The sequence below is a fragment of the Pongo abelii genome, chromosome 5 (genome assembly GCF_028885655.2).
Source record: "Pongo abelii isolate AG06213 chromosome 5, NHGRI_mPonAbe1-v2.0_pri, whole genome shotgun sequence".
NCBI lineage: Eukaryota > Metazoa > Chordata > Mammalia > Primates > Hominidae > Pongo > Pongo abelii.
The window spans coordinates 38,929,927-38,955,544 of NC_071990.2; the positions used below are offsets into that span (position 1 = coordinate 38,929,927).

Genomic DNA, 25,618 nt, shown 5'->3' on the forward strand with positions numbered 1-25,618 from the left:
TCAGTTCTAGTACTCAACATGTGAAATTGGTCTTCATAAGTTCCTTACCTTTTGATATTCTTCTGTTTGCACTTTATCTACCACAATCCTTTATTCCACATTCACTTTCTTCTTCCCACCTTTTCCACGCTCCCTTATCCATAGACACTACCTGCTTTACGGGCTGTACAGAATCACAATTGTTCTCTGTTCAGAATGAGCCTACAAGCCTTTTCAAATCCTTTCAGTACTAAGGGGAGCTCTTTTTTTTTTTTTTTTAAAAAAAGAAAGAACATGATGGACAAAGGTTTACAAATTAAACATAGTCTTATTTGAAGTTTCTTTTTATTTCAGTCTATAACTATTGCTATTTGTTTAAAGCACTCACATAAATCCATTTCACCCAAAAAGGAAACGTAAAGTGCTTCCAGCAGTACAAGCACGGTTGGCATGGCCTTTCCAAAGGTTTTCCACTAGAGTCTAGAGAAAATCTAAATATAGTCATCCACAAACTGGATGTTTTTATTTTCTGAGCCATTAGAGATTTTCAAAATCACTTTGATTTTTAAAAACCCATCAAACGTGACTCATGGCAGGGAAGACCACTGAGCTAATTTCTGATAACTAAGTTACCACTGTGAACATAATTTATCATATATGGCTACTGGCATCATGAATACCTTGGGGTAGGGAAGACTCTTTATGAGAAATATAAACACCACTTGTCTTTATGAGAAATATAAACACCAGGTGTCCCTAGAGCAGTTTTGTACTAAAGACTTCTAGTGTTTACTCCCTCACCACAGTACTCAGGCCCAAGAGCCAAGAGCACAATGGTCAAACTCACTGAAGGTTTTTACAACAAGAAACCAGTGGAGGAGGTATTGTGAGGTACTACAACTTTGAGGCACAATCTAAATACTAAAAGTGATTATGAAATCTTGAGTTGAGCTGATTTATGCCCTCTTAAATCCATTAATAATCCATGAAAGTGATTTCACATGCCTAGCCTGCTTTCTTTCTCACACGATAGCTGGGAGTATTAAATGAGATAAAGTTGCAGCCTAGCCCAGTGTCTGGGTACCATATCATTTCCTTCCTCCTCCCCTTTCCCAAATAAGGTTAGTCCTTGAACTTTAAATGTACTTTATAATAAGAAGAAATTACTTTTTCTATCAGTATCCTTGTCAGCATGATTTTGAATTGCTCTCAAGAGTACCTTCTCTTTTGTAAAATAAACACTTTGTACTTTACTGAAAGAACACTGTTTCAGTGTTCTTTACTTTCCATTGTGAACAAAGTTGTTTCTGAGGAATTGAAACCCCAGAAGATAACCACAACAAAAACATGTTAATTTTTTTTTTAAATGATGATTCAAAGGCAGATTTGAAGAGAAGTAATATTTAGGAGGCAGAAGAAGACAAATGCAGCCTCTGAAGGGAACTGTTCTAATTATTACCTAAAAAATAAAGTTATACAACTGTATTCAAGGACATAAGATAAAGCACTACTTGAAAACCAGAATGACTGAACAGTTAGGTGAAAAGGAACAGCTGAAATAGGAAGGGGAAATGGACTGAAGAAGAATTTGAATTGGGACAGTGATCCATCAGTCCTAGACGCTTCTGGTATGTAAATATCTTGAATCACATTGTTTCCTTCCTTCTAAAATCTCAAAGGAGAATTCTCACAGCACTACATTAAAGTTGCCATTTTGTTAGGATTCAAAATTTCAATCCAGTAGCCATCAGGATCTTGAATAAATGCCAGGCCTTTCATTTTACCTGTAAAATGAAAATTTTCATTATTGAAAAGACTAAAAAAGAAAACACCATAAAAATGTTTTTCTTTCTTTGAGACAGGGTCTTGCTCTGAATGTCAGGCTGGAGGGCACGGGATGATCACAGCCCAAGGCAGGCTTGACCTCCTGGGCTCAGCCTGCCAAGCAGCTGGGGCGACAGGCACGCACCACCTTGCCTGGCTAATTTTTTGATTTTGTAGAGGCGGGATCTCAATGTACTGCCCAAGCTGCTATCAAACTCCTGGCCTCAAGCAGTCCTCCTGCCTTGCCTCCCAAAGTGGTGGGATTACAAGCACAAACCACTGTACCTGGCCTTAAAAACTTTTATTAATTAAAGATTTACTTTGCATTTTAATGAAGTACATTATTTTGTTTACAGTTTTACATTTTAAAAATTCTTATTGTCAGAAAAGTAGGAAAAGTCATACTTTTCATAATGACTAAAATGTTATCTTGCACACATTGCGAATACCAGCCCTCCTGAAATAAACTGTGGGACTGGCTGCATCTTTTAGGTATCAGGCATTTGCCTCACCTTCATGATACCATGCTACCAGTTCAGTAGTTACAGAAATTGTCTTATTTTAAAGAAGAAAAAGAAAATAGGGAGGTGCTGAAGGGAGCTGGTAGCATGGCTTACCCCCACAACCAAAAGACCCAGATGCTTGGGTCATACAAACCCTTTTAAACACTATCCTAGGCAACCCAAGCTCTGCGAGAGTCTTTCTCCCAGGAATTCATAACTGAGACTGAGAGTCTAGTATGTCAGAGCTGTTTGCTTAAATGGAAAAATGTGACCTCAGAAATTTATTTGGGGACCAATATGTTGAATTGGTTTGACTCTTATCTCTGGCTCCTTTCCCCAAGATCAATCCTAGAGGAACACAGATGGAAAATACAGGAGAAGGAAAGAGAGAAAGAGAGAGAGAGAGAGAAAGAAAGAAAGAGAGAAAGAGAGAAGGAAGGAGGGAGGCAGGGAGGGAGAGAAGGAAGGGAGGGAGGGAGGGAGTGAAGGAAGGAAGGAAAGAGAAGAAAAGAGAAGAGAAAAGAAAAGAAGAGAAGGAAAGAAAGAAAGAAACCCTGCTGGGGACGGCTGGGGAGAACGGGTGAGGATGGGGTGGGGTGACTGTTTTAACTTGGGCTGTGTGGGAGGTGGTAGTTCTGGCCTGGACCAGAAGGCAGTGCATAATGGCTGTGGGAGAACAGAGTTTTGCTCTTGCTCCTCCCTCACTGCCGTGTGCATCAGCACTTGCCCTCTCGCTTGTTCAGATGTCCTTAGCAGTAAACAAGGGCAGTGCAGGAGCCTTCTGCTTGTGAGAAACTGAGAAAAACTGGTAGGGCCGAATGATCTCCACAGCCCTCTCTCCACGCCCAGGGCTAGGGAATAACACTATCGGAAGTGTCTCCTACTAATACTGCTTCCCTGAGGGATGAAGTGGGAAGATCCGACCTGAAGAGTTGTTTTGTGGAAGGTGAAATGTTTAAGTCTCATTTCTAGGTGCCTAGGAATCTCTGGCCTAGGCTTATCCAGCCCATTGTCCTGAGATCATGTGGGTTGTTAAGGACAGGGATCTGGCCATTCTCCTATTCACACTGCTTGATGTGTTAGAATAGCGAACAGTTGCAGGGGAAAAAAGCTCAGAGGCCAAAATAATAATCTGAGAAACATAACCATTAAAAAACCCCAAAGCAATGGATTGTAGATTCAAATAGAAGAAACGTTAGAATAATGAACCAAGAGCTATTTTTGTTTTTTTTCTGGAGACAGGGTCTTGCTCTGTCATTTATACTGAAATGAAGTACAATGGATCATAGCTCACTGCAGCCTCCAACTCCTGGACTCAAGCAATCCTCCCACCTCAGCCTCCCGAGTAGCTAGGCATACAGACTACAGGCATGTGCCACCATGCCCAGATAATTAAAAAAAAACTTTTTGTAGAAACAAGGTCTTCCTATGTCACCCAGGCTGGAATGCAATGGCACAATCAGAGCTCACTGCAGCCTTGAACTGCTGGCCTCAAGTGATCCTCCCGATCCTCCCAATCCTCCTGCCTTGGCCTCCCAAAGTGGTACAATTATAGGCATGAGCCACCATGCCCAGCCCCAAGGACTATTTAGACATGTAAAAGTAATGACCAGCTGGGTTCATATCTGTAATCCCAATACTTTGGGAGGCTGAGGCAGAAGGATCACTTGAGGCCAGGAGTTTGAGACCAGCCTGAGATACATAGTAAGACCCTGTCTCTACAAAAAATAAAAAATTAGCCATACATGGTGGCATTTGCCTGTAGTCCCAGCTACTCGGGAGGCTGAGGTGGATTACTGCTTGATCCCAGGAGTTTGAGGTTGCAGTGAACTGTGGTCACACCACTGCACTCCAGCCTGGGCAACAGAGCAAGACTCCATCTCAAAAAAAAAAAAAAAGTAATAAGCAATATGAAATATTACCAATATGAAAAAAAAACCAAGAATATATTAAGAAAACTAAGCAAAAATTAGAGCTCAAAATTATAACAGGTGTTTAAGAACAAAATAGATGAATTAAATATCAGAACAGATACATTTGGGAGAAAATTAGCTAATTGGTATTCCAGTTTGAGGAAATCTCCCAGAACGCAGGCAAGGACAAAGAAATAATATAAAAAGCTTCTAGAATAAAACAGAAGAATATACAAAGGAACATAGATTGACAGATTTTTCAACAGCAACATCATATGCAAAAAGAAAATGGAAGAGTGTTTTCAAGACTGAAGGAAATTAAACCTAGCCTTTTCCATAAAACTGTCCTTCAGACATAAAGGCATCATTCTCAGTTACACAGAATCTCAAAAGTTTTGCCTTAAAAACCCTTTAAAGGGCCGGGTGTGGTGGCTCATACCTGTAACCCCAGCACTTTGGGAGGCTGAGGCAGGCGGATCACCTGAGGTTGGGATTTTGAGACCAGCCTGACCAACATGGAGAAACCCTGGCCCAACTAAAAACACAAAATTAGCCAGGCACGGTGGCACATGCCTGTAATCCCAGCTACTAGAGAGGCTGAGGCAAGAGAATCACTTGAACCCAGGAGGCGGAGTTTGCGGTGAGCCAAGACCGTGCCACTGCACTCCAGCCTGGGCAACAAGAGTGAAACTCCATCTCAAAAAACAAAAACAAACAAGAACAAAAACAAATCCCCTTTAAAGACCATTTTGGTTGAGGTATTTAAATAAAAGAACAGAAAAATCCAAAAGATGCTAAAAAGGCTGGGCACAGTGGCTCACGCCTGTAATCCCAATGCTTTGGGAGGCCGAGGTGGGAGAATCGCTTGAGCTCAGGAGTTTGAGACAAGCCTGGGCAACATAGCAGGAACTCATCTCTACAAAAAAATAAAACAATTAGCTGGGTGTGGTGGCATACGCCTGTGGTCCTAGCTACTTAGGAGGAGGCTGAGGCAGAGGATTGTTTGAGCCCAGGAGTTTCAAGGCTACAGTGAGCTATGACAGTGCCACTGCAGCACCCCAGCCTGGATGAGAGTGAGATCCTGTCTCAAAGGAGACACTACAAGAGATATATGAAGAAAAAGTGATCAAACACCTTGATATATTTATTATTATCTTTAAAAAATAAAATCAATACTATCCCACTCTAGGTAATAGTGATACAATGAGGACAGAGTGAAGCAAATTCCTTTCTTATTGGGGAGAAGATTTGGATATTAAATATATATATATTTTTGAGACGGAGTCTCACTCTGTCGCCCAGGCTGGAGTGCAGTGGTGCGATCTCGGCTCACTGCAACCTCCACCTCCTAGGTTCAAGCGATTCTCCTGCCTCAGCCTCCTGAGTAGCTGGGACTACAGGCGCCCGCCACCACGCCTGGTTAATTTTTTCTACTTTTGGTAGAGACAGGGTTTCACCGTGTCAGCCCGGATGGTCTGGATCTCCTGACCTCGTGATCCGCCCGCCTTGGCCTCCCAAAGTGCTAGGATGACAGGCGTAAGCCACCATGCCCAGCACTGGATATTAAATATTTTAATTTTTTTTAAAAAAGGATTGAAATTAAACAGTGAAATATTTCAAATGTTTAGATTGAGACTCTGAAATATTTAATATTTCAATTTTAATTTGAAATATTTCAGAAAGAGACCTAAGTAAAATAATAACAATACATGTAAACCCAGCAAAATCCATACATATGCTATTTCAAAAAACCTACCTAAAACTTAAAGACATACAAAGGTTGTAAAAGATGAAAAAGAAACACCATGTGATTATAAACTAAAGAGAGCTGGTGTCATTATATGAGCATCAGATAAAAGAGACTTTAAGGAACTTATTTTTGGATGGAAAGATATACACTGAAATAGTGAAAGCTGGTGGCCAATGAAACAAAGTGGTGGGGTCGGGGAGTGGGAGAGGCTAGGGTTTTGATGGCTCTCCAGGTCCTGTGTCTAGTCCCTTGGAAAGCCACCCTAGTTGCTGTCTTTCATTTCCCTAAAATACCCAGATATTCTTCCAATCATTTCTCTTTTTTAAAACTCTGGTTGAAGTGGAGATTTCGGTTACTTGTAGCCAAAAGGGTTTTACTACAACAGTGGCCTCTGTAGGTGGTTAGGAAATATCAACTAAAGACAGGCCTGACCACAGTAAGTAGTAGACTCACCATCATCAGGTTTCTTCACAAATTTGACTCCCAGTTCTTCAAACCTTTTACAAGCACTGTATACATCAGGAACAGCAATTCCAATATGACCTTACGTGATACCCCCCGAAAAAAGCAGAGAGAAGGAAGAAATAATTACAACAGGGTATCCAAGTACCACAAGTAGCTTCCAAAACTTGTTTATTTCAAAACATAAGGCACTTGGGGAACAGACTTAGGTAGGTTCAAAATCTATAATACATTAAAGAACAAATGTAGGTCTAATGGGCTGGGTATAAGTAGTTAATTAGTTGCCCTGAATTATAAATTATTTAAAATTAACCAATATCAGCTCATATACAGTCTAATCAGCTAAGAATAATCGACACCAAAAAACAGTAATCATTTACTAATACTTAATAGGTTTGTGGTTGGCACTGACTATAGCAGCCAGCTGAAGCCTGCAATACTGTCATCTTGATTGAGAGACTGGAGAGCAAGGCAGAAGTGTATGTGCTAGCAGAAACTGGGATTAGTATTAACTACAGCTTTTTAAAAAAAAAAAAGTCCACTGGAAATTAATTCTGAGACTTGAAAGTAAATCACGGTGAGATGGTAAATGTAATATTTAGATCAAGACTCTGAAATTAAACAACTCCTAAATAAGATTATTTGTGGAAAATAAAAATAATCATATCTCTAATAAATTGATCATACTTAATTAGGACATTAATGTTTTAGGTTTGTTAAAATCATAATTATATACATAATACAAAATCACACAAATCTACATATATCACATAAAAACAGGCAAACTTACCAAATCCTCGAGGGTCTGAATTGCCATTGTGGTAACTCTGGGTCTCATCTTCTTCAGTGCCCCAATTGCTACGAAAGGAAGGAAAACATAGCTACAATGTCCTAGGGAATAGATATTCTGAAAAGAAAGTAACATCTTTGAAATCTTACCATGTTTATATGCTACTTTACATAATTGGCCTAACCCCTGCTACAAAAATATTAAGTTTTCAACTATAGAAAGGACAAATGGCCAAAGTATGATTTTAACTAGACTAAGGAGACAGTAAATACAGGTACTGGACAAGAACAATAATAAGAATAATAACAATGCTCATTTATTGTGCTAAGTTATTTATATTTCACTTAAACCCTTAAAACAGCTCCATGGGCTAGATGTGAACATCTCCATTTTATTGATGAAACTGCCACTTATTTGTTTAGAGTCACAGACTCATATCTAAGTCTGCCTGATTCCAAAGCTTTATTTTGAATCAAGGGACACAGGAAATCACACACTCTGAAATCAGTCTCTTTTAAAGTGTGCAGATAAACAACGTAAAGAAATTGCCTACATTTTTAAGTGCTCAAGTTATAAAAATACCAAATTTGAATGTTAATTATTACAAAATGGTTTGAAGAGTTTTTAAAGGAACACATGATATCACATTTCTGGATCAAAAATGTAGCAAAATAATAAAAGAACAAAATTTTGGATTCTGAAAGACTAATTATAATACCTAAAAATTAGTTAGTGACAATCAGGCAAATATCTTACAATTTCAGGGTCTTATATTCTCTATCTAAAAGACAAATGGGCCAGGCGTGGTGGCTCATGCTTATAATCCCAGCAGTCTGGGAGGCTGAGGCGGGCGGATCACTTGAGGCCAGGAGTTTGAGACCAGCCTGGGCAACATAGTGAGACCTTGCCTCTACACCTCTACCAAAAACAAACAAAAAAAATTAGCTGGGTGTGGTGGCACACATGTGTAGTCCAAGGTGCTCAGGAGGCTGAGGCAGGAAGACTGCCTAGAAGTTAGAGGCTTCAGAGAGCCTGTCTCTAAAAAAACAGATCTCATTTGCCCAAGAACAATACAAAGATCAAAAGATGCATGAAAAACACTTCAATATATGATTACAAATGTGAAGTGATTAGGCAGACCTGGTTTGAATTATACTGGTAAGTAAACAAAACAAAAAAGATTTTTAAAAACTACCTTAAAAAATCTAGAATATATATAAATATAGAAAGTCATACTCACTGTGTCAGCTCAAGTGTAGCTTTTCTGGAGAGCGCCCACGCTATTTTTTCATCTCTATCTTTAGGGATGTCATTTTTATCCTCATAAGCCAAGAAATAGAGTGAAAACTTCATAGCCGGAAAATCACATTTTTGGATTAGCCTGCAATGAAAAAACAACAAGCCTGAATCATTAACAACAGGAAAGGCTAATTCATACTATAATCAACATAACCTAATATTCAAGTTTTACTAAAAAGAAGAGCTATATGTAGTAAGCCTATTTTAATGGAATAAGCAGGAGGAAAAATCAGTGAAAAAATATCATTAAAAATGCATCTGTAAATATTTGAAATACAAAAATAAAAACTTCTGTAACTCATCAATTCTGTAAATATAGTAACATTTAGCTGAAATTATGGTACTTGTTAATAAATAGAAACGGCTATCTCCAAAAGAGAATTGTGTTTATTTGTACTGAAAAATATAAAGAACCTTGTTGCTATTTCATATATATACACACATACAAACACATATATAAATATGTCATTCAGTTAAATAAACACATTTATTGAGTTCTTACTATGCCAAAACATCTAGGAAAGGAAATTAAGGATAGGTGGTAAGAAAGAAGGAGAAGGACAGACTAGCATCACAGAAGACGTGAATGTCAACAGTAAGGTGGCTAACAGTATCAGATACTGCAGAAAGGTCAAACAGTATTAAGACTAAGAAAAGGTCATGAGATATAGAAAGGTCCCATGAGAGCAATGTCAGCAGCGTGGGGAAGCATCAGCTGGATTACACTGTACTGGGGAGAGAGAATGGCAGGTGAGCAGGTAAAACAGTAGCAAGCATGGCAGTGACAATGCGGAGGTAGGCAAGGGAGCAGAGGGCAAGAAATATTCTAGAACAAAGAAGACTTACGCTTCTCTGAGGGGAAAGAGACAAGTAGAAGAGACTGATGGGAGAGAAACAGTGAATTAATTATGAATCCTGAGGTTTTAAGAAAGATAACTGAAGTCCTGAATCTTAAGTGACTTTAAATGGTATAGGATTATTTGGCAAGGAGTAAGGTGGCATGAGAATGCATATATGATTTTCTTTAGATTATTCAAAGATGACCTTGTTCATAATCAATAAGAGCAAATGGCTGAAGCATATAGCAAATGGAAAGTTTCTAGAGTTCTGCTTCCAATCTTTTATTTCATTATCACTGCTGTATAATAGACCTTGGCCCACTTAGATCCTTGCATTGACTTATCACAAATAAGATTTACTCTAACATGTTTATAATAAAGTATCAAACACCTCAAACACTCCAATCATGAAAAACAATCTCTGCGTCTACTAAAGCAGACTACACAACCCTCATGGACAAATCAGTTGGGACTGAAGGAAATGAAACTGTTGCAACTTGCTTTTCTCAGCTGTTCAAATCTTCCAGCTTACTGTCAACTTGTACCCTATTTGGGGGCTCTGCACACAAAGTCAACATTAGAGCCCATCAGACAATGGATACAGGTTCCAGCCCTGCCATATGCCAACTGTGGGATTTGGAGCTAGTAACTTCATCTCGTTAAGCTTTGGTTTCTCTGTCTGTGAAATGGGAATAAAAGCTACCTCCTAAGACTGATGTGAAGACTGAACAAAATAACACTTGAAGTGCCTGGCACAAGTGTTCAATAAATCTGTTTTCATTTTGTCCTTTAAACATGTCATAAATATATTCGTAATACCTTTTTCTAGAAAAAAAATCACAAGAAACTGAACAGCAGTTATCTCTGGGGAGAAGAACTTGGGGAGGGAAGTCATTACTTTTCATTTTGTATTTTTCTGAACTGGTCAAATTTTCTAAATATAGACATATATTAATGAATTTTTCTCTCAATGTGAATGGAGGTTATCTAGGCACTAAATTTAAAGATTATTTTATTATTCATGTATCTATATGCTCAAAAGCAAAATGCTCACATAACTTAGGGAAACAAATCAACAATATGACAAAATTATTTCTCAATATACCTCAGTAAAGCTGGAGAAAAAAAGAAAAATAAACATGCTTTAGAAAAATAAATATGCTTCAGGACTGCAAGATCAGTGGATATGACCTGTTGAGCAAAAGAAAACACGGCCTAGAAAAATAGAACAGATGATCACTTTTAAGTAAACCCATTGGTTTTCTGAGTAGTAAGTTCTTATTATCTGTAACTTTTCTGAAGTAAACAAGAGGCTAAAAGTGGCCAGAACATCAAAAGGGGTCTGAACACATTAAGGATTTAGCTGGGAGCACTCAGAGAAGGGAGACTGGAGAAAATGCAACTATTTGTGTCTTGTTTTGCCCTTTCAGGCTGGCTGGGATAGAGAAGAAAAAGAACTTACGAGAGAAGCCCTGTCCAGCCAGGCCTAATCACAGACTCCTGGCCAAAAGAACTTCTGTTACTTCTGAAACAAACTTTAAGATGGGTCTGAAAACACTCTCTAGATTTGCAAAGCTGTATATTTAAACATTAAGGTGCCAATAAGTACTTGACTTACGTCATTCCAAGAACTCTAGTATAAAAATCCAGTGACTTCTTAGGATCCTTCACTCGTAGCATGGTCTGCTGCAATAGAAAATCCTATGGAAAAATATTTATATTAAACATCTTTCACTTTTACCATTTATTACCAACATTAATTGTGCTTTCTGTAACAAGATACAAAGACAGTCCACCGTTATAACACAATTGTTAACCTACCACCTACAACTTGCAAGGGCTCTCTGCCCAGTGGTATTTTCTGGTTGCAGGCCCCTGTGTGATGCAAGTCCAAAGTGTCAGAAAGTTTCCACTGCAGGAATGACCTTCAACCAATGGTCAATAAAAAACCTGGCATCCCTGTCCCTTGGTGGGACAATTCAGAGGCAGGTACCACAAAGTCCCTCAAAGAATCCCCAGCAGGATTGAACATCAGTTGCCCACAGTGGTAATCCACTCGTATACACCTATGATCACCCCTTTCTCTCCCTAACTCCACAGAGCTCTCTGTGCCCACTTCTCAAATGACTTAAAACCACACCTTTCTCTCTAGTCTTCTTTGGGGCCACCCAAACTAAGACACTGATTTTACACATAAAGAGGTTGATCACTATAATATTTGTTGAATGAAGGCATAAATGCCCTTCTAGAACCATTTACTGGTGATCATGCAAATTAGCAAAGAGTTACTCACAAGATCCTAGACTCCTAAATAACTAAAAGGGTAAAAAGTTACTGTTGCTAACACCTTTGGGAAACTGTTCAACTTACTTATCAGGAAACAGAAGGCTTGACTGAGAAAAGGGTAGAAGGTATGTAAATTCATGGAGTCAAGATTATTAATAGCATTAATAATTCTACTTAGGACTTAACTAGGTATAATAACTCCATACGGTATTACTGTCGATATTCATACCCCATGTTGTAGATGAGAAGCTGACACTGAGTAATTAACTGTTTAAGGCCTCTAAGTTTCGGTCTCCCTTTACCACTGGTATGTACCTTCCAGACCATGAGTCTGTGAACCTCACTGGTGCTTCCTAACAGATTTTTTTTTTTTCTGTTATACCCATGGCTTGACAAAACAGGCCTGAAAATTCTGACCACTTCCTTTGGAGCCACATGCCATCTTTCTCCTATATAACTCACATCATATAAAATACAAATATAGTTCATTCAGCATCATTAGGAAATTATATTTTTCTCTTTTGCTAAATTTTAAGTAAATGAAACATACTCTTTTAAGCATTAAAATTCTCATTTAAAACAAAACTAGCCTAAAAACTACTTTATCTTATTAAAACTGATCTTAACAAATATAATAATTAAATTCTTTATTCGCAGCTTATAATCACATACCAGGCAGGTTACATGTTTCTAGAACATTTGGGTTGCTTTTCTCAGTCAGATGCTACAGTCCTAAAGGTCTCGGTTTTATCAAGCAGCCGAGAAAGAGAAAAGTAGCTCTGCACATCCAAGTGCTGGCCTGGTACTTACAGCTGGGCCTTGGTTTTCTCCTGCTGAACATATATAAAGTCACTCTGTGGCTGCCATGATGTGATACCAAAATAAAAAAAAAATTTAAAGCAGCAAGATCATCTCCACTTCATATTCTGGTCTAAGCATATATTAAAACAAGGCACTATGAACACTACCAAAATAACAAACATCCTTCTTTCCCAGCTAATATGAGTGGTAGCTGCTTCTCTGTTGGTTACAATGTTTGCTTGAGGAAGCCACCTGCAGGACAAAGTCTTATGTATGATCTTTCAGGCCTGACCACACACAATCACACAGACTTTAGCGGGCAGGCCTCATGGGAGAAACCTGTCCTCCCAGCACTGGTTCTCAGTCTCTGGAGGGAGCACTGCAGTCTCTGGAGGGAGGTGCAAGCAAGGACTAAATTCTAAAGATGTCCTTCCTTATTCTCTCAAACACTAACCTAGGTGCTGCTGTGAGAGACTATGAGATGGAATTAAGGTCACTCATCCACATTGGCCAGGCTGGTCTCAAACTCCTGAACTTGTGGTCCACCCGCCTTGGCCTCCCAAAGTGCTGAGATTACAGGTGTGAGCCACTGCACCTGGCCAAGAAAACTTTAAAGGTACAATCAAGGATGTTTCTAGTGCATGTCCTACCTGCCTACAATACGATCCTTACAAAACTGTAAAAGTGAGGCAAGGATGTGAACCAAAGGATTAAGGCCCCTTTAAGCACCAGTAAATGGATTTTTTTTTTTGGTATAAGGGATGAGAATTGGGTAGAGCTTCATTTTTAACCTAAGGATGTCCAATTGCCTCAGCACCATTTGTTGAGGCTATCCTTCCTCTGGTGAACAGCTTTTTCATCTTTGTCAAAAAGCTGTTGGGCATACTAGTGTGGGTATATTTTGGGGTTCTCTATTTTGTTTCAATATTCTCTCTCTCTGCCAATACCACAGAGTAGTGATTACTGTAGCTATGTAAGTCTTAAAATCAGGTAGACAAATTCTTCCCACTTTATTCTTTTCCAAAATGGTTTGTTATTCTAGTTTTTTTGCCTTTCAATCTAGAATAACTCTGCCTCTGTCTAAAAAAAGCTTGATAAGGAGTATGTTAAACACATATATTGATTTGGGGAGAATTGACATCCTTACTGTGCTGAGTCTTCCAATCATGAACACAATAAATCTCTCCATTTATTCAGATCTATGACTTTTTGCATCGCCATTGCTGTTTTCAGCATATGTGTCCTGTAAATGTTTATTAGACTTATATCTAAGTATTTCATTTTATTGGGCAATTGTAAATGGTACTGTATTTTTAAATTTTTGGTGCCTGTGTGTTCTTTGCTAGTATATAGAAATGCGATTGATTTCTGTATGTTTATTTTGTACACTGCAACTTTGCTGAACTCACTTATGAATTCTGGGAGTTTTCTGTAAATTACTTATTATTCCCTATGTAGACAATCAGGTCATCTTCAAATAAGGACAGTTTGATTTCTTCCTTTCCAACCTATATGTCTCTTATTTCCTTTTCTTGCTTTACTGCACTGTCTAGAACTTTCAGCACTTTGTCAAATAAGAGTGGCAACAGCAGACATCCTTGTCTTATTACCAAAATTAGGGAGAAAGCATCACCATTGAGTGTAATATTAGCTCTAACTTTTCAAGAAAAGCTCTTTATCAAGTTAAAGAAATGCCCCCTATTCCTATTTTTTTCTGAACTTAAAAAAAAATGAATGAGTGCTGAATTTTGTCAAATGCCTTTTCTGTACCAACTGATATGATCACGTGATTCTTCTTTACCCTCTTAATATGGTGGATTATACTGACTGATTTTTGTATAACGAACCAGCCTTGCATCCTAGATATAAATCTCACTTGGTTAAGGTGTATAATTCTTTCTATATATAGTGTTGAATTCTGTTTACTAACATTTTGTCAAGGGTTTTTACATTTATATTTATTAGAGATATTGGTCTGTAGTTTTCTTGTACTGTCTTCATTTGTTTTTGGTATCAGGGTAATATTAGCTTTATCAAATGAATTGGGAAGTGTTCTCCTGTCTTCAGTTTTCTGGAAGGGGTTGTGTATAACTGATGTTAATTCTTCTTTTACATTTGGTAGAATTCTCCAGTGAAATCACCTGGGTCTGGACAGATCTTTGGAAGTTTGTTAATCATAAATTCAATTGCCTTAAGTTATAGGACTCATCATATTAGTTCATATTGGATGAGGAATTGGTCCAATTCAAGTTGTCAAATTTATGTATACACAAAGTTGTTTTTAGTATTCCCTTATCTTTCTTATGTCAGAAAGGTCTGTAGTGTATCCCCTATTTCATTCCTGATATTGGTAGTTTGTGCTTCTTTGTTTTCATTGTCAGTCTTGCTACAGGTTTGTCGATCCTACTCGTCTTTTCAAAGAACCAGCTCTGTTTTACTGATTTTCTGTTCTTAATTTCATTAATTTCTGCTTTTCTATTTCCTTCCTTCTGCTTCCTTTGGATTTATTTTGCTTTTCATTTTCTAGTTTCTTAGGAGGAAGCTTACGTTATTAATTTGAGACTTTTCCTCTTTTATAATGTATGCAGTCAGTGCTATAAATTTCCCCCTTTGCACTGTTTAGCTATGATCCCTTTTTCATTTTCATTCAGCTCTCTCTTTCTCTCTCTATATATATATTTGTATTGTTTTGTTTTGTTTTGTTTTGAGACAGAGTCTCGCTTTGTCGCCCAGGCTGGAGTGCAGTGGCCCGATCTCAGCTCACTGCAAGCTCCGCCTCCATAGTTCACGTCATTCTCCTGCTTCAGCCTCCAGAGTAGCTGGGACTACAGGTGCCTGCCACCACACCCGGCTAATTTTTTGTGTTTTTAGTAGAGACGGGGTTTCACCATGTTAGCCAGGATGGTCTCGATCTCCTGACCTCGTGATCTGCCCGCCTCAGCCTCCCAAAGTGCTGGGATTACAGGCGTGAGCCACCGCACCCAGCCTCAGCTCAAAATATTTTTAAAAATTTCCCAAGACTTCCTTTTTAATCCATGGATTATTTATTTAGAAGTGTGCTGTTTAGTTTCCCAGTGCTTGAAGATGTTCTTACTATGTTTCTGCTACTGATTTCTAGTTTAATTCCACTGTGGCTGAAGAATACATCATTCAATTCTTTTAAATTTGCTGAAGTTGGCTTTAGGACCCAGGGCATGGTCTACTTTGGTATATGTTCTATAGACACTTGAAAAAAAAAGGGGAATTCTGTTGTTGTTGGGTGGAACATTCTATAAATACTAATTAGATCTTATTTTTTGATGGTATTGCTGAGTTCTTCTGTTTCCTTGTTAATTTTCTGTCTAGTTCTATCAATCGTTGAAAGAGGAGTGTTGGCTGGGCTTCGTGGCTCATGCTTGTAATCCCAGCACTTTGGGAGGCCGAGGTGGCTGGATTGCTTGAGCCCTGGAGTTCAAGACCAGCCTAGGCAATATACTGAGACCCCATTTCTACAAAAAATAGAAAAATTTGCTGGGTGTGGTAGCGTACACATGTAGCCCCAGCTCCTCGGGAGGCTGAGGTAGGAGGAGCCCTTGAACCCGGGAAGCAGAGATTGTAGTCAGCCGAGACAGCACCACTGCACTCTAGCCTGGGTGACAGGAGTGACACCCTGTCTCAAAAAAAAAGAAAGAGTAGTGTTGAGGTCTCCAACTATAATTTTAGATTTTTCTATTTCTCCTTTCAGTTGTATCAGTTTTGCTTCATGTGTTTCATAGTTCTGCTGTTTAGTAACATACATTTATGATTACTATGTCATCTTGGTCAATCACAACTTTTTTATCACTGTATAATGTACTTCTTATGTCTGGTAATTTTCTTTGCCCCAAAGTCTACTTTATCTGATATCAAGATAGCCACTCCTGCTTTCTTTTGATGAATATCTGCATGATTTATCTTTTCTACCCTTTTACTTTTACCTTGTCTCTATCATATTGGAAGTGAGTTTCATGTAGACAGCATACAGCTGGGGCATGTTTTTTAATCCACTCTATCAATCATTGTCTCTTAATTAATGTATTTATATCTAATGTAAGTACTGAAATGTTAGGGCTTAAGTTGGTCATTTTATTCATGTTTGTTTTCTGTCTGTCCTTTCTTTTTTAATGTTTTCTGTCTTCTTTTTGCCTTTCTCTGAGTCACTGGAACATTTTTAAAATTCAATTTTGATTTATCTGTAGTGTTTTTGCATGTATCTCTTTGTATAGCTTTTTAAATGGTGGCTCTAGGTGTTACTATATATGTATATACATATGGCGTATATATACATATACACATACACATATATACAGACATACATGTATATATGTATATACATATACCTGTGTGTATGTATATACACACACACATAACTTATCAGTCATTTGGTGACATCATTTTATTAGTTTGAACAAGGTACAGAAACCTCACCTCTCTTTACATCCCTGTACCTTCTCCTGCTTATAAGTATCTTAAATATTTCCACTGCTGGGTTGGGGTGGAATTTTAGGTTCCTCATGTGTCTCCATTGATATGGCAAGAGGGGAAATCCTGGCAGGATGAAAGTCCTGGCTCCCTACTCAGACTTCCCCTACATCACCTTGGCAGGGGAAGGCTGGGCAGCTCATTACATGTGGTTGGGTGAAAATCTAGGCTCCCCACTCAGCTTTTGCTGGCATGGGTGGGACTGAGGCTACAGTTTTCTCTATGGAGTTTAGTTGGAGTAGAGCAGTTATTGTCTAAAAGTTTTCTTTCTTGCCAGGAAATACTGCCCATTTCCAGGTCCTGTGGCTAGAGAGCAGGCTTTCATTTGGCTTTTTTTTGGTCTGTGTCCATCAGCATTTCCAGGTTACTAGCTTCTTCAGCTTCAAGTCTGGGCTATATGAGGCAAAAAGAAAACTTAGGAAACTCATTGCCTTGTTGTTCCTAGGGTCTCAAGGTCCCTAGCCAGTCTACCTTCTTCTCACCACCTTTCAGAGTCTTCCAATGTTTGTCTTATATATCATGTCCAGAGTTTTTAGTTGTATTTAGCAGGAGGAATAAGGAAAAGTATGTCTACTTCATCTTGTCAGAAGCAGAGTCTCTAAATGAATTTTATACAGTTGCCTCCCACAATGGGATATGAGTGTATTTGGTTACAATGTCTGTTTTCGGGATGAATCAAAACTGGCCAAAAAGCTACAACAATGATAAAAACGTTGTTTGACTTTGTGTTTTCTCCCTATGAAATCTCAAATTTGCTTCTAGTGATGAAGATACTTATTTCTCTAGTAGTATTACTAGAGAGCTTTGTAAGAGGTTATATCTTAAAGTTAAAATCTCCATTGCCTCTTATCTTAGTCCATTTAGGCTGCTGTAACAAAAATTCCATAAACTGGGTGGCTTATAAACAACAAACATTTATTTCTCACAGGTTTGGAGGCTAGGAAGTCCAAGATCAAGGCACTTGGAGATTTAGTGTCTGTCCTCATAGATGGTATCTTTGCACTGTGACTTCACATGGCAGAAGGGCTTGATCATTCTTTACAGTCTCTTTTATAGGATGCTAATCCTAATCATGAAGACTTTGTCCTCATGACCTACCTAATCACTTTCTGAAAGGCCCCACCTCCTAATACCTGCCTCAGGGATTAGGATTTCAACACATGAATTTTGAGGGGACATAAACATTCAGACCATAGCACCTCTATTACCCTCAGTCTGCAGAAAGGAGAAGTTCCACACTTGCATTAGCCATATTTTCAGAAATTAAAAAATTTCTCTGGTTTAAAAAATGTTGTGTTTCAACCTTAATAAGACTGAGACCAATTCCCTTTAGAGATTATCTACTTTGTCTCTCAAATAACTTTCAAAAGTGTTATATTGCCCCCAACAGAAAGCCTTCTTTTTTTTTTTTTTTTTTTTTTTGAGATGGAGTCTCACTCTGTTGCCCAGGCACGATCTCGGCTCACTGCAACCTCTGCCTCCCAGGCTATTCTACTGCCTCAGCCCCCTGAGTAGCTGGGATTACAGGCATGCGCCACCATGTCTGGCTAATTTTTTTGTATTTTTAGTAGAGACAGGGTTTCACCATGTTGGTTAGGCTGGTCTCGAACTCCTGACCTCATGATCCGCCCACCTCGGTCTCCTAAAGTGCTGGGATTACAGACGTGAGCCACTGGGCCTGGCCCAGGAAGTCTTCTTAAGGCTCAACTAAACGTCCAGACTTATAAGACAACCATAGCCATAGGCCATACATGGTGCCAGTTTACTCAAAAGGGTGTCCGTTAGGAAAACACAGATTGCCAACAAAGAAGTATCAGGTGTTCCTCTTTAGTGGGAGTCCTTACAGGAGTCTACACAGATCAGGTACAGGGAGAAGATTCACACTGGATATGAATGAGAATCACCCTAGGGCAGAAGGCCCCATGTACCACAGGAGCCAGTATCTCTAGTAGCAACTCCATAGGCAGAACTTCCAGAATTTCCACAAGGGACAGTTATAAGAGTCACTACAATCAGGGAAGTCCAAAGCTATGACTTCCTTTCAAGTATTTACAATTCTCCCTCTCCAGATGCAATTTACCAATTGGGTTATTTTTACCATAAGCAACAAACACAATTTTTCATTGTTTTCTGGGAAACTAGGGAGTTAAAGAAAAGTTAAATTTTCATAAAAGGGGAAAGGGTTTGTTAACTGTTTATTACTAGGTGTCATATCTCCCACAAAACAAAAGTGAACAAAGTTGTTTTCACCAGACTTTTAAAAATGAGCTTTTCAACTGCCTTCAGTGTATCTTGAGGAAAGCAAGAAGTCCTCACTACTTCCTGTCTAGACAATTATCTCTTTGCTTTTCATAGGCTTATCTACATGCAATTTGGAGTGATCTTTCCATAAAGAAAACCCTGTCATGTCATTTTTGGCTTAAAAATCAATACTTCAGTGGTTCCTCAACACATTTAACACATTTGAGAGAGTCCCAAAAGCAACCACATATGTAGCTGTATACTTCTCTAACACCAACGGTTATCACCACTCCCCTAAACTGGTCATCTCACACATTTTCTATTTCATACCCTTATCACTTAAATAGCAACCATTACAGGGTGAGAAAAACAAACGAATATAATGGGAATTCTCATCTTTTCTTTGAGTACCCTAATGATTGTTTTGGTCACCCTTCCCTCAAGTCCCACTGCTTCTAACTTCATTCACTGTGTTACCTGTAGGTCCCTGCCTCAGTTCTCTGATGTCATTTTGCCTTTATATATATTATGATTCTCTATGCCTTGAATAGTCAGCCATTTATCTGGCCATTGTCCTTCTTCCTTTCTCCTTTCCATTCCCTATTCTCCTTTCTACTGCATTCAATTCCACCAATCTACCTTGATTGGAGAGGGACCCCATCACATATATATAAAAATATATGAATATATATTAATATATTTATATTATTTATAGATATATTTATATATTCATATATTAATATTTTTATATATTTATATATTCATATATTTATATATGGAATGATGTAAAAATGGACATTGGCAGTGGTGGTAGAAATAATGGCAACACTGAGGACATTGTCTACTGTATTAGTGGACACAGATACAGATAGTAAAAAAGAAAAGATCTCCAGATCACTACTTGGAAGGAGAATCTGACCTTTTTTGGAGACGGAGTCTCGCTCTGTTGCCAGGAGAATCTGACCTTTTAAAGAAAGCCCAGAGAGATTGCCCAAAATGTGACACAGCCATATATTCTTTGGACTTCCTTTATAATGAAGATGCAAATGATCAAAAAACAAGTTGACTTTGTGCCATTGCTGCTGTCTTCTTTACAAACGAGACCCTCATCACTTATCTCACCTTCTGGAAGAGCTTTTTAAGTGGCCTAATCACCTCCAGACTTGGATCCCTCCAATCTACTTTATAGAATACTTCAAAACCCTGACTCGTTCCCCACTATGTATATAAAATCTAACTTCCTTAGATGTGACACTCAAAGCTGTCTCCACAATCTAGCCCCAACCTACCATGTTAGCCTTTCCCACCACTGCTTAGATAACCTGAACTGCAACCAATAACATTTAACTAACTCTTCAGTACCTGCCCTGCATTGCAATTCTACCATCCTAAAACTGTTGTGGGAAGTCAGGGACCCCAAATGGAGGGACCAGCTGGAGCTGCGGCAGAGGAACATAAATAGTGAAGATTTCATTTTAATAGGGACATTTATCAGTTCCCAAATAATACTTTTATAATTTCTTATGCCTGTCTTTACTTTAATCTCTTAATCCTGTTATCTTCGTAAGCTGAGGATGTACATCACCTCAGGACCACTGCGACAATTGTGTTAACTGTACAAATTGATTGTAAAACTGTGTTTGAACAATATGAAATCAGTGCACCTTGAAAAAGAACAGAAAAACAACGATTTTAGGGAACAAGGGAAGACAACCATAAGGTCTGACTACCTGCGGGGTCAGACAAAAAGAGCCATATTTTTCTTCTTGCAGAGAGCCTATAAACGGACGTGCAAGTAGGAGAGATATTGCTAAATTCTTTTCCTAGCAAGGAATATTAATATTAATACCTGGGAAAGGAACGCATTCCTGGGGGGAGGTCTATAAATGGCTGCTCTGGGAATGTCTGTCTTATGAAGTTGAGATAAGGACTGAGATACGCCCTCGTCTCCTGCAGTACCCTCAGGCTTACTAGGGTGGGGAAAAAAATTCGCCCTGGTAAATTTGTGGTCAGACCGGTTCTCTGTTCTCGAACCCTGTTTTCTGTTAAGATGTTTATCAAGACAATACGTGCACCGCTGAACATAGATCCTTATCAGTAGTTCTGCTTTTGCCCTTTGCCTTGTGATCTTTGTTGGACCCTTATCAGTAGTTCTGCTTTTGCCCTTTGCCTTGTGATCTTTGTTAGACCCCTATTAGTAGTTCTGCTTTTTGCCCTTTGAAGCATGTGATCTTTGTACCTACTCCCTGTTCTTACATCCCCTCCCCTTTTGAAACCCTTAATAAAAACTTGCTGGTCTAAGACTCAGGCAGGCATCACGGTCCTACTGATATGTGATGTCACCCCCAGCAGCCCAGCTGTAAAATTCCTCTCTTTGTACTCTTTCTCTTTATTTCTCAGCCGGCCGATATTTGTGGAAAACAGAAAGAACCTACGTTGAAATATTGGGGGTGGGTTCCCCCAATATCAAAACACATTTTTGCTAAGATGTTTCCTTCATCAGAATGCCTTCCCATGTACTCTGCTGGAATCTTACCCAATCTATCAAGGCATGGGCCCATCACCACCATCTTTTTGATGTGTGCCCTGATCCCCACAGCTGAAATACAACCTTGAATTGTATCCCTCTTCATAGTTTAGATAACATAATACATGTCATTTTATCCTCATAGCAGCTCTCTGAGATATCTTTATGCTCCTTCTACAAACTCAGCCCAAGTGCCCTGGCAAGGTCACTGCAGCCAATGACAGAAGTGGGGATTCAAATGCAGGTCTTCAGGCTCCAAATACCCTGTGCATACCCCATTCCACTAATGCTACCTTTAAAAACCTCTACCTCCCAGGGTGCTCCCAGGGTGATTTATATTTCAATAGCACACTAACCCCAGGTCCACTGTGTATTAGAGTTGATATAAGTTGGTGAAGGGAGGGAACCTCATATTGTTTATCCCAGTATCCCCAAAGTACTTACCATCTTCTTTACATATAGCGTAAATGTATCAAGTGATCAAACTGAATTTAATTCATTGAGGGTTTTTCTTTTTTTTTTTTTTGACAAAGTCTCACTCTGTCACCCAAGCTGGAATGCAGTGGTATGATCTTGGCTCCCTGCAACCTCCGCCTCACGGGTTCAAGTGATTTTTCTGCTTCAGCCTCCCAAGTATCTGGGATTACAGGCACCCGCCACCACGCCCAGCTAATTTTTGTATTTTTAGTAGAGACAGAGTTTTGCCATGTTAGCTGGTCTCGAACTGCTAACCTCAGGTGATCTGCCCGCCTTGGTCTCCCAAAGTGCTGGGATTACAGGCATGAACCACCGCACCCAGACTTCATTGAGGTTTTTTATTTTCCTTTATGGCAAATTCCAAAATTACTGCTGGAGTCAGCACCCCAGAAGCAGAACAGGGTGGAGCTCCTCACTGGGCAAATCACTCAACACCTCTATGTGCCCGAGTGTCCTTATTTGTAAAATGAAGATCATAATTATGCCTTCTTCATAGGGTTGTTGTTAGGATTAAGTTAAACAATGTACTTAAAATACCAAGCCAGGGCCTGGCACACTCAATATATACCAGCTATTATTATGTATTCCATTTTATGTCTCCACGTGTTATTCCCATGGCCAAAAGTTACTGATCTCAAAACTAATTACTCCAAATCATCAAGAGAAATTTAGATACTGTGGAATGTAAATTAAGCTGCAAGGACATTTACTTAGTATATTTTATAAAGATCTCCCTGGAATCCTTTTTATTTGAAAAACCCATTACATAAAACCCCTAGTTATCTGGGAAAATATTTTACACTGAGTGACTCAATTTACATTATATGAAAAAACCAGGTATTAATATTAAGGGATATACAAGTGAGATGAGCATGACAGGGAATTTTTTTACCTTCCCCCTTAATTTTGCAATGACTAACATTTTTCCTAAGCCAAGTACCAGGTGCTAGTCAAAAGTTTTAGCAATGAGATATGTCTGACTCTTTGCCCTGAAGGTAAAGAACAAGCAGGGACCAGAGTCATGGACTACTTATCTACCCCTTTTAAAGGTCTGCACAAAGCACATATTCAATCTTCAAGGAATTTACAAATGATGTAGTCAAATAAATAAATACAAAGGCGTTTACAGACACTGATGACTTCACTGGAATAAACAGCGGTTACTGTGCCTGATTTTTTTTTTTTTTTTTAGACAGTCTCACTCTGTCGCCCAGGCTGGAGTGCAGTGGCGCGATCACGGCTCACTGCAAGCTCCGCCTCCCGGGTTCACGCCATTCTCCTGCCTCAGCCTCCCGAGTAGCTGGGATTACAGGCACCCGCCACCACACCCAGCTCATTTTTTTGTATTTTTAGTAGAGACGGGGTTTCACCGTGTTAGCCAGGATGGTCTCGATCTCCTGACCTCGTGATCCGCCCGCCTCGGCCTCCCAAAGTGCTGGGATTACAGGCGTGAGCCACCGCGCCCGCCAACTGTGTCTGATCTTAACAAGGCAACCGAAACACCACACCTGAGTGAGTTACACTGATTCTTACTCAGCAAAGACATGTTCGGTAAGTGAAAGCCTTTGTATGCAACAGGTCATTTATCTTACTGGGTCACTACTGTAAAACGACAGGGTAAGAGAAGGAATTTCTAAGATTCCTTTCAGATCCAAACTCTATGATTCTATAATCTCTCCTGGGCCCCACGAAGATGAGGAAGGTAAGAAGGGCGGTTGTGACCCACAGCAAAGGCCAAGCAAGCAAAAGTGAAATTATGGGCGCGGTTAAACTTAGAGCGATCAAATTAGTTTGCAGGAGTTAAGACTGGAGTCAGGGTGGTAAGGAAAAACGAGGCTGGGCAGGACTGGCACAGGACAGGCATCTTTGAACCTATTTCTGGGAGTTCTGAAACTACTGTTCTCGTGGGCCTTGGCGACTGATTTGGGAAACCTGACCCTGGGTTGGCCTGGCTTCCAGCCACCGTCGCAACATAAACAAGCCAATTCAAAACAGGGTCGCAGTCTTTGAAACTAGCTGAGGCAACAGATCCCCTCCAGACTTCGCGGGCCCCACGATCGCCCCATCGAACACCATTATCCCTCTTCCCACAACACTCTCGTCCGCCCGAGGCCGCCGGACCTGCAGCGGCGGCGTGATGGGGTTGGATAGAATGCGGCCCGGTTCCGGCCCAGCGGAGCTCGGGGAGCCGTTCCCTTCGGTCCTGTGCCCACCTTGGTACTGGGGTCCGCGTCGGAGCAGCAACTGAGGGCGGCCTCGTCCGTGAGGCCGCCGGACGGGGGCTGCGGTTCTGCCATGGCTGCACTGCAGTATCACAGACGACTGGACCCAAGGAACAGAAGAGTCACCCACACTCCGCCTCGGTCCTGTGCCGCCTTAACTAGGAATAGCGCGATGGCGCCGCAGGCGGGAGACCGCTGACTTCCAGCCAATCGCTGAGCGGAGAGCAAGTTGACTCTCTGCTGATTGGGTCCCAGTGAGTCAGGGCCTCCACCCGCAGGACTATGCCTCAGACTACAACTCCCAAGGAGCCTTGCGCATAAAGGAGACAAACTCGTACCAAAAAAAATGCAGGCTGGGCAGAGTGGTTTCTCTGTTACTTAATGAACTAATTTTGTTTGTTTAACTAAAGTTTGGCAACCATTCATACCTCAGGGCTGCAATTTGGTAGAAAATTGGAATCTGATGGAAACTGAAAACTGTAAGTTGTTCTTTTAAAATTGTAAGGATTCAGAGGTTTCTCAGTTTACGCAGCACAGAGTAATTAAAACAATTGTTGAGTCGAAAACCTATGTTCAAGTCTTGGTTCCGCTATATATTAGCGCTAGAAGCTTGCAATAATTACTGACCCTCTCTGACCTCCCTAACAGGATTTGTTGAGAATTAAATAAGTTTTCTTTTTCTTTCTTTTTCTTTTTTTTAAATTTTTTTAAGACAATGTCTCGCTCTGTCGCCCAGGCTGGAGTGCAGTGGTGTGATCTCAGCTTACGGCAGTCACTGCAGCCTCGACTTCCTGGGCTCTAGCTGTCCTCTGGCCTCAGCCTCCCGATTAGCTGAGACTACAGGCTGCAAAACCACGCCCAGTTAATTTTTGTATTTTTTGTAGAGATGGGGGTTTCACCATGTTGCCCAGGCTGGTCTCAACTCCTGGGCTGAAGTGATCCTCCCGCCTCAGCCTCCCAAAGTGCTGGGATTAGAGGTGTAGCCACTATGCCCAGCCTAAATGAGATTTAAGTCATGGTTTGCCTACTTAGGTTCCAAATGTCCATAACTTGCAGTACTTTTTACATTAATATATATTTTGTGTTCACTGGAAGGCTTAGTCATCACTGTGTCTTCAATGATTGGCTCATAATAGTAGATGCTCATTAAATACTTCCTGTTGTTAAAAGAATAAATGGGAATGACTGGTGCTCACCTAACCAAA

General features: G+C 39.8%; 2 protein-coding genes across 2 annotated transcripts in view; one reads left to right on the forward strand and one right to left on the reverse strand.

Moving 5' to 3' along the window:
- DNAH8 (dynein axonemal heavy chain 8) overlaps positions 1 to 25,618 on the forward strand; it is a 393,081-nt gene that overhangs the window by 35,673 nt on the left and 331,790 nt on the right. The gene's annotated exons all lie outside the window — the stretch shown is intronic.
- On the reverse strand, positions 306 to 24,649 carry GLO1 (glyoxalase I). Its single transcript, XM_002816838.3, has 6 exons — positions 24,405 to 24,649; positions 10,978 to 11,060; positions 8,462 to 8,602; positions 7,222 to 7,289; positions 6,423 to 6,512; positions 306 to 1,763 (listed from the first exon to the last, which is right to left on the reverse strand). Exons 1-6 carry the CDS (start codon positions 24,486 to 24,488, stop codon positions 1,675 to 1,677), a joined length of 555 nt encoding a protein of 184 aa, XP_002816884.1. The 5' UTR covers positions 24,489 to 24,649; the 3' UTR covers positions 306 to 1,674.

Excerpts from the sequence above, each read along its gene's own strand:
- GLO1 (XM_002816838.3), bottom strand. The coding sequence starts at position 24,488 with ATGGCAGAACCGCAGCCCCCGTCCGGCGGCCTCACGGACGAGGCCGCC. Across the intron at positions 11,061-24,404 it reads ACGCGGACCCCAGTACCAAG|GATTTTCTATTGCAGCAGAC; the intron begins GTGGGCACAGGA and ends ATTTTTCCATAG. Across the intron at positions 7,290-8,461 it reads GCTACACTTGAGCTGACACA|CAATTGGGGCACTGAAGAAG; the intron begins GTGAGTATGACT and ends TTCCTTTCGTAG.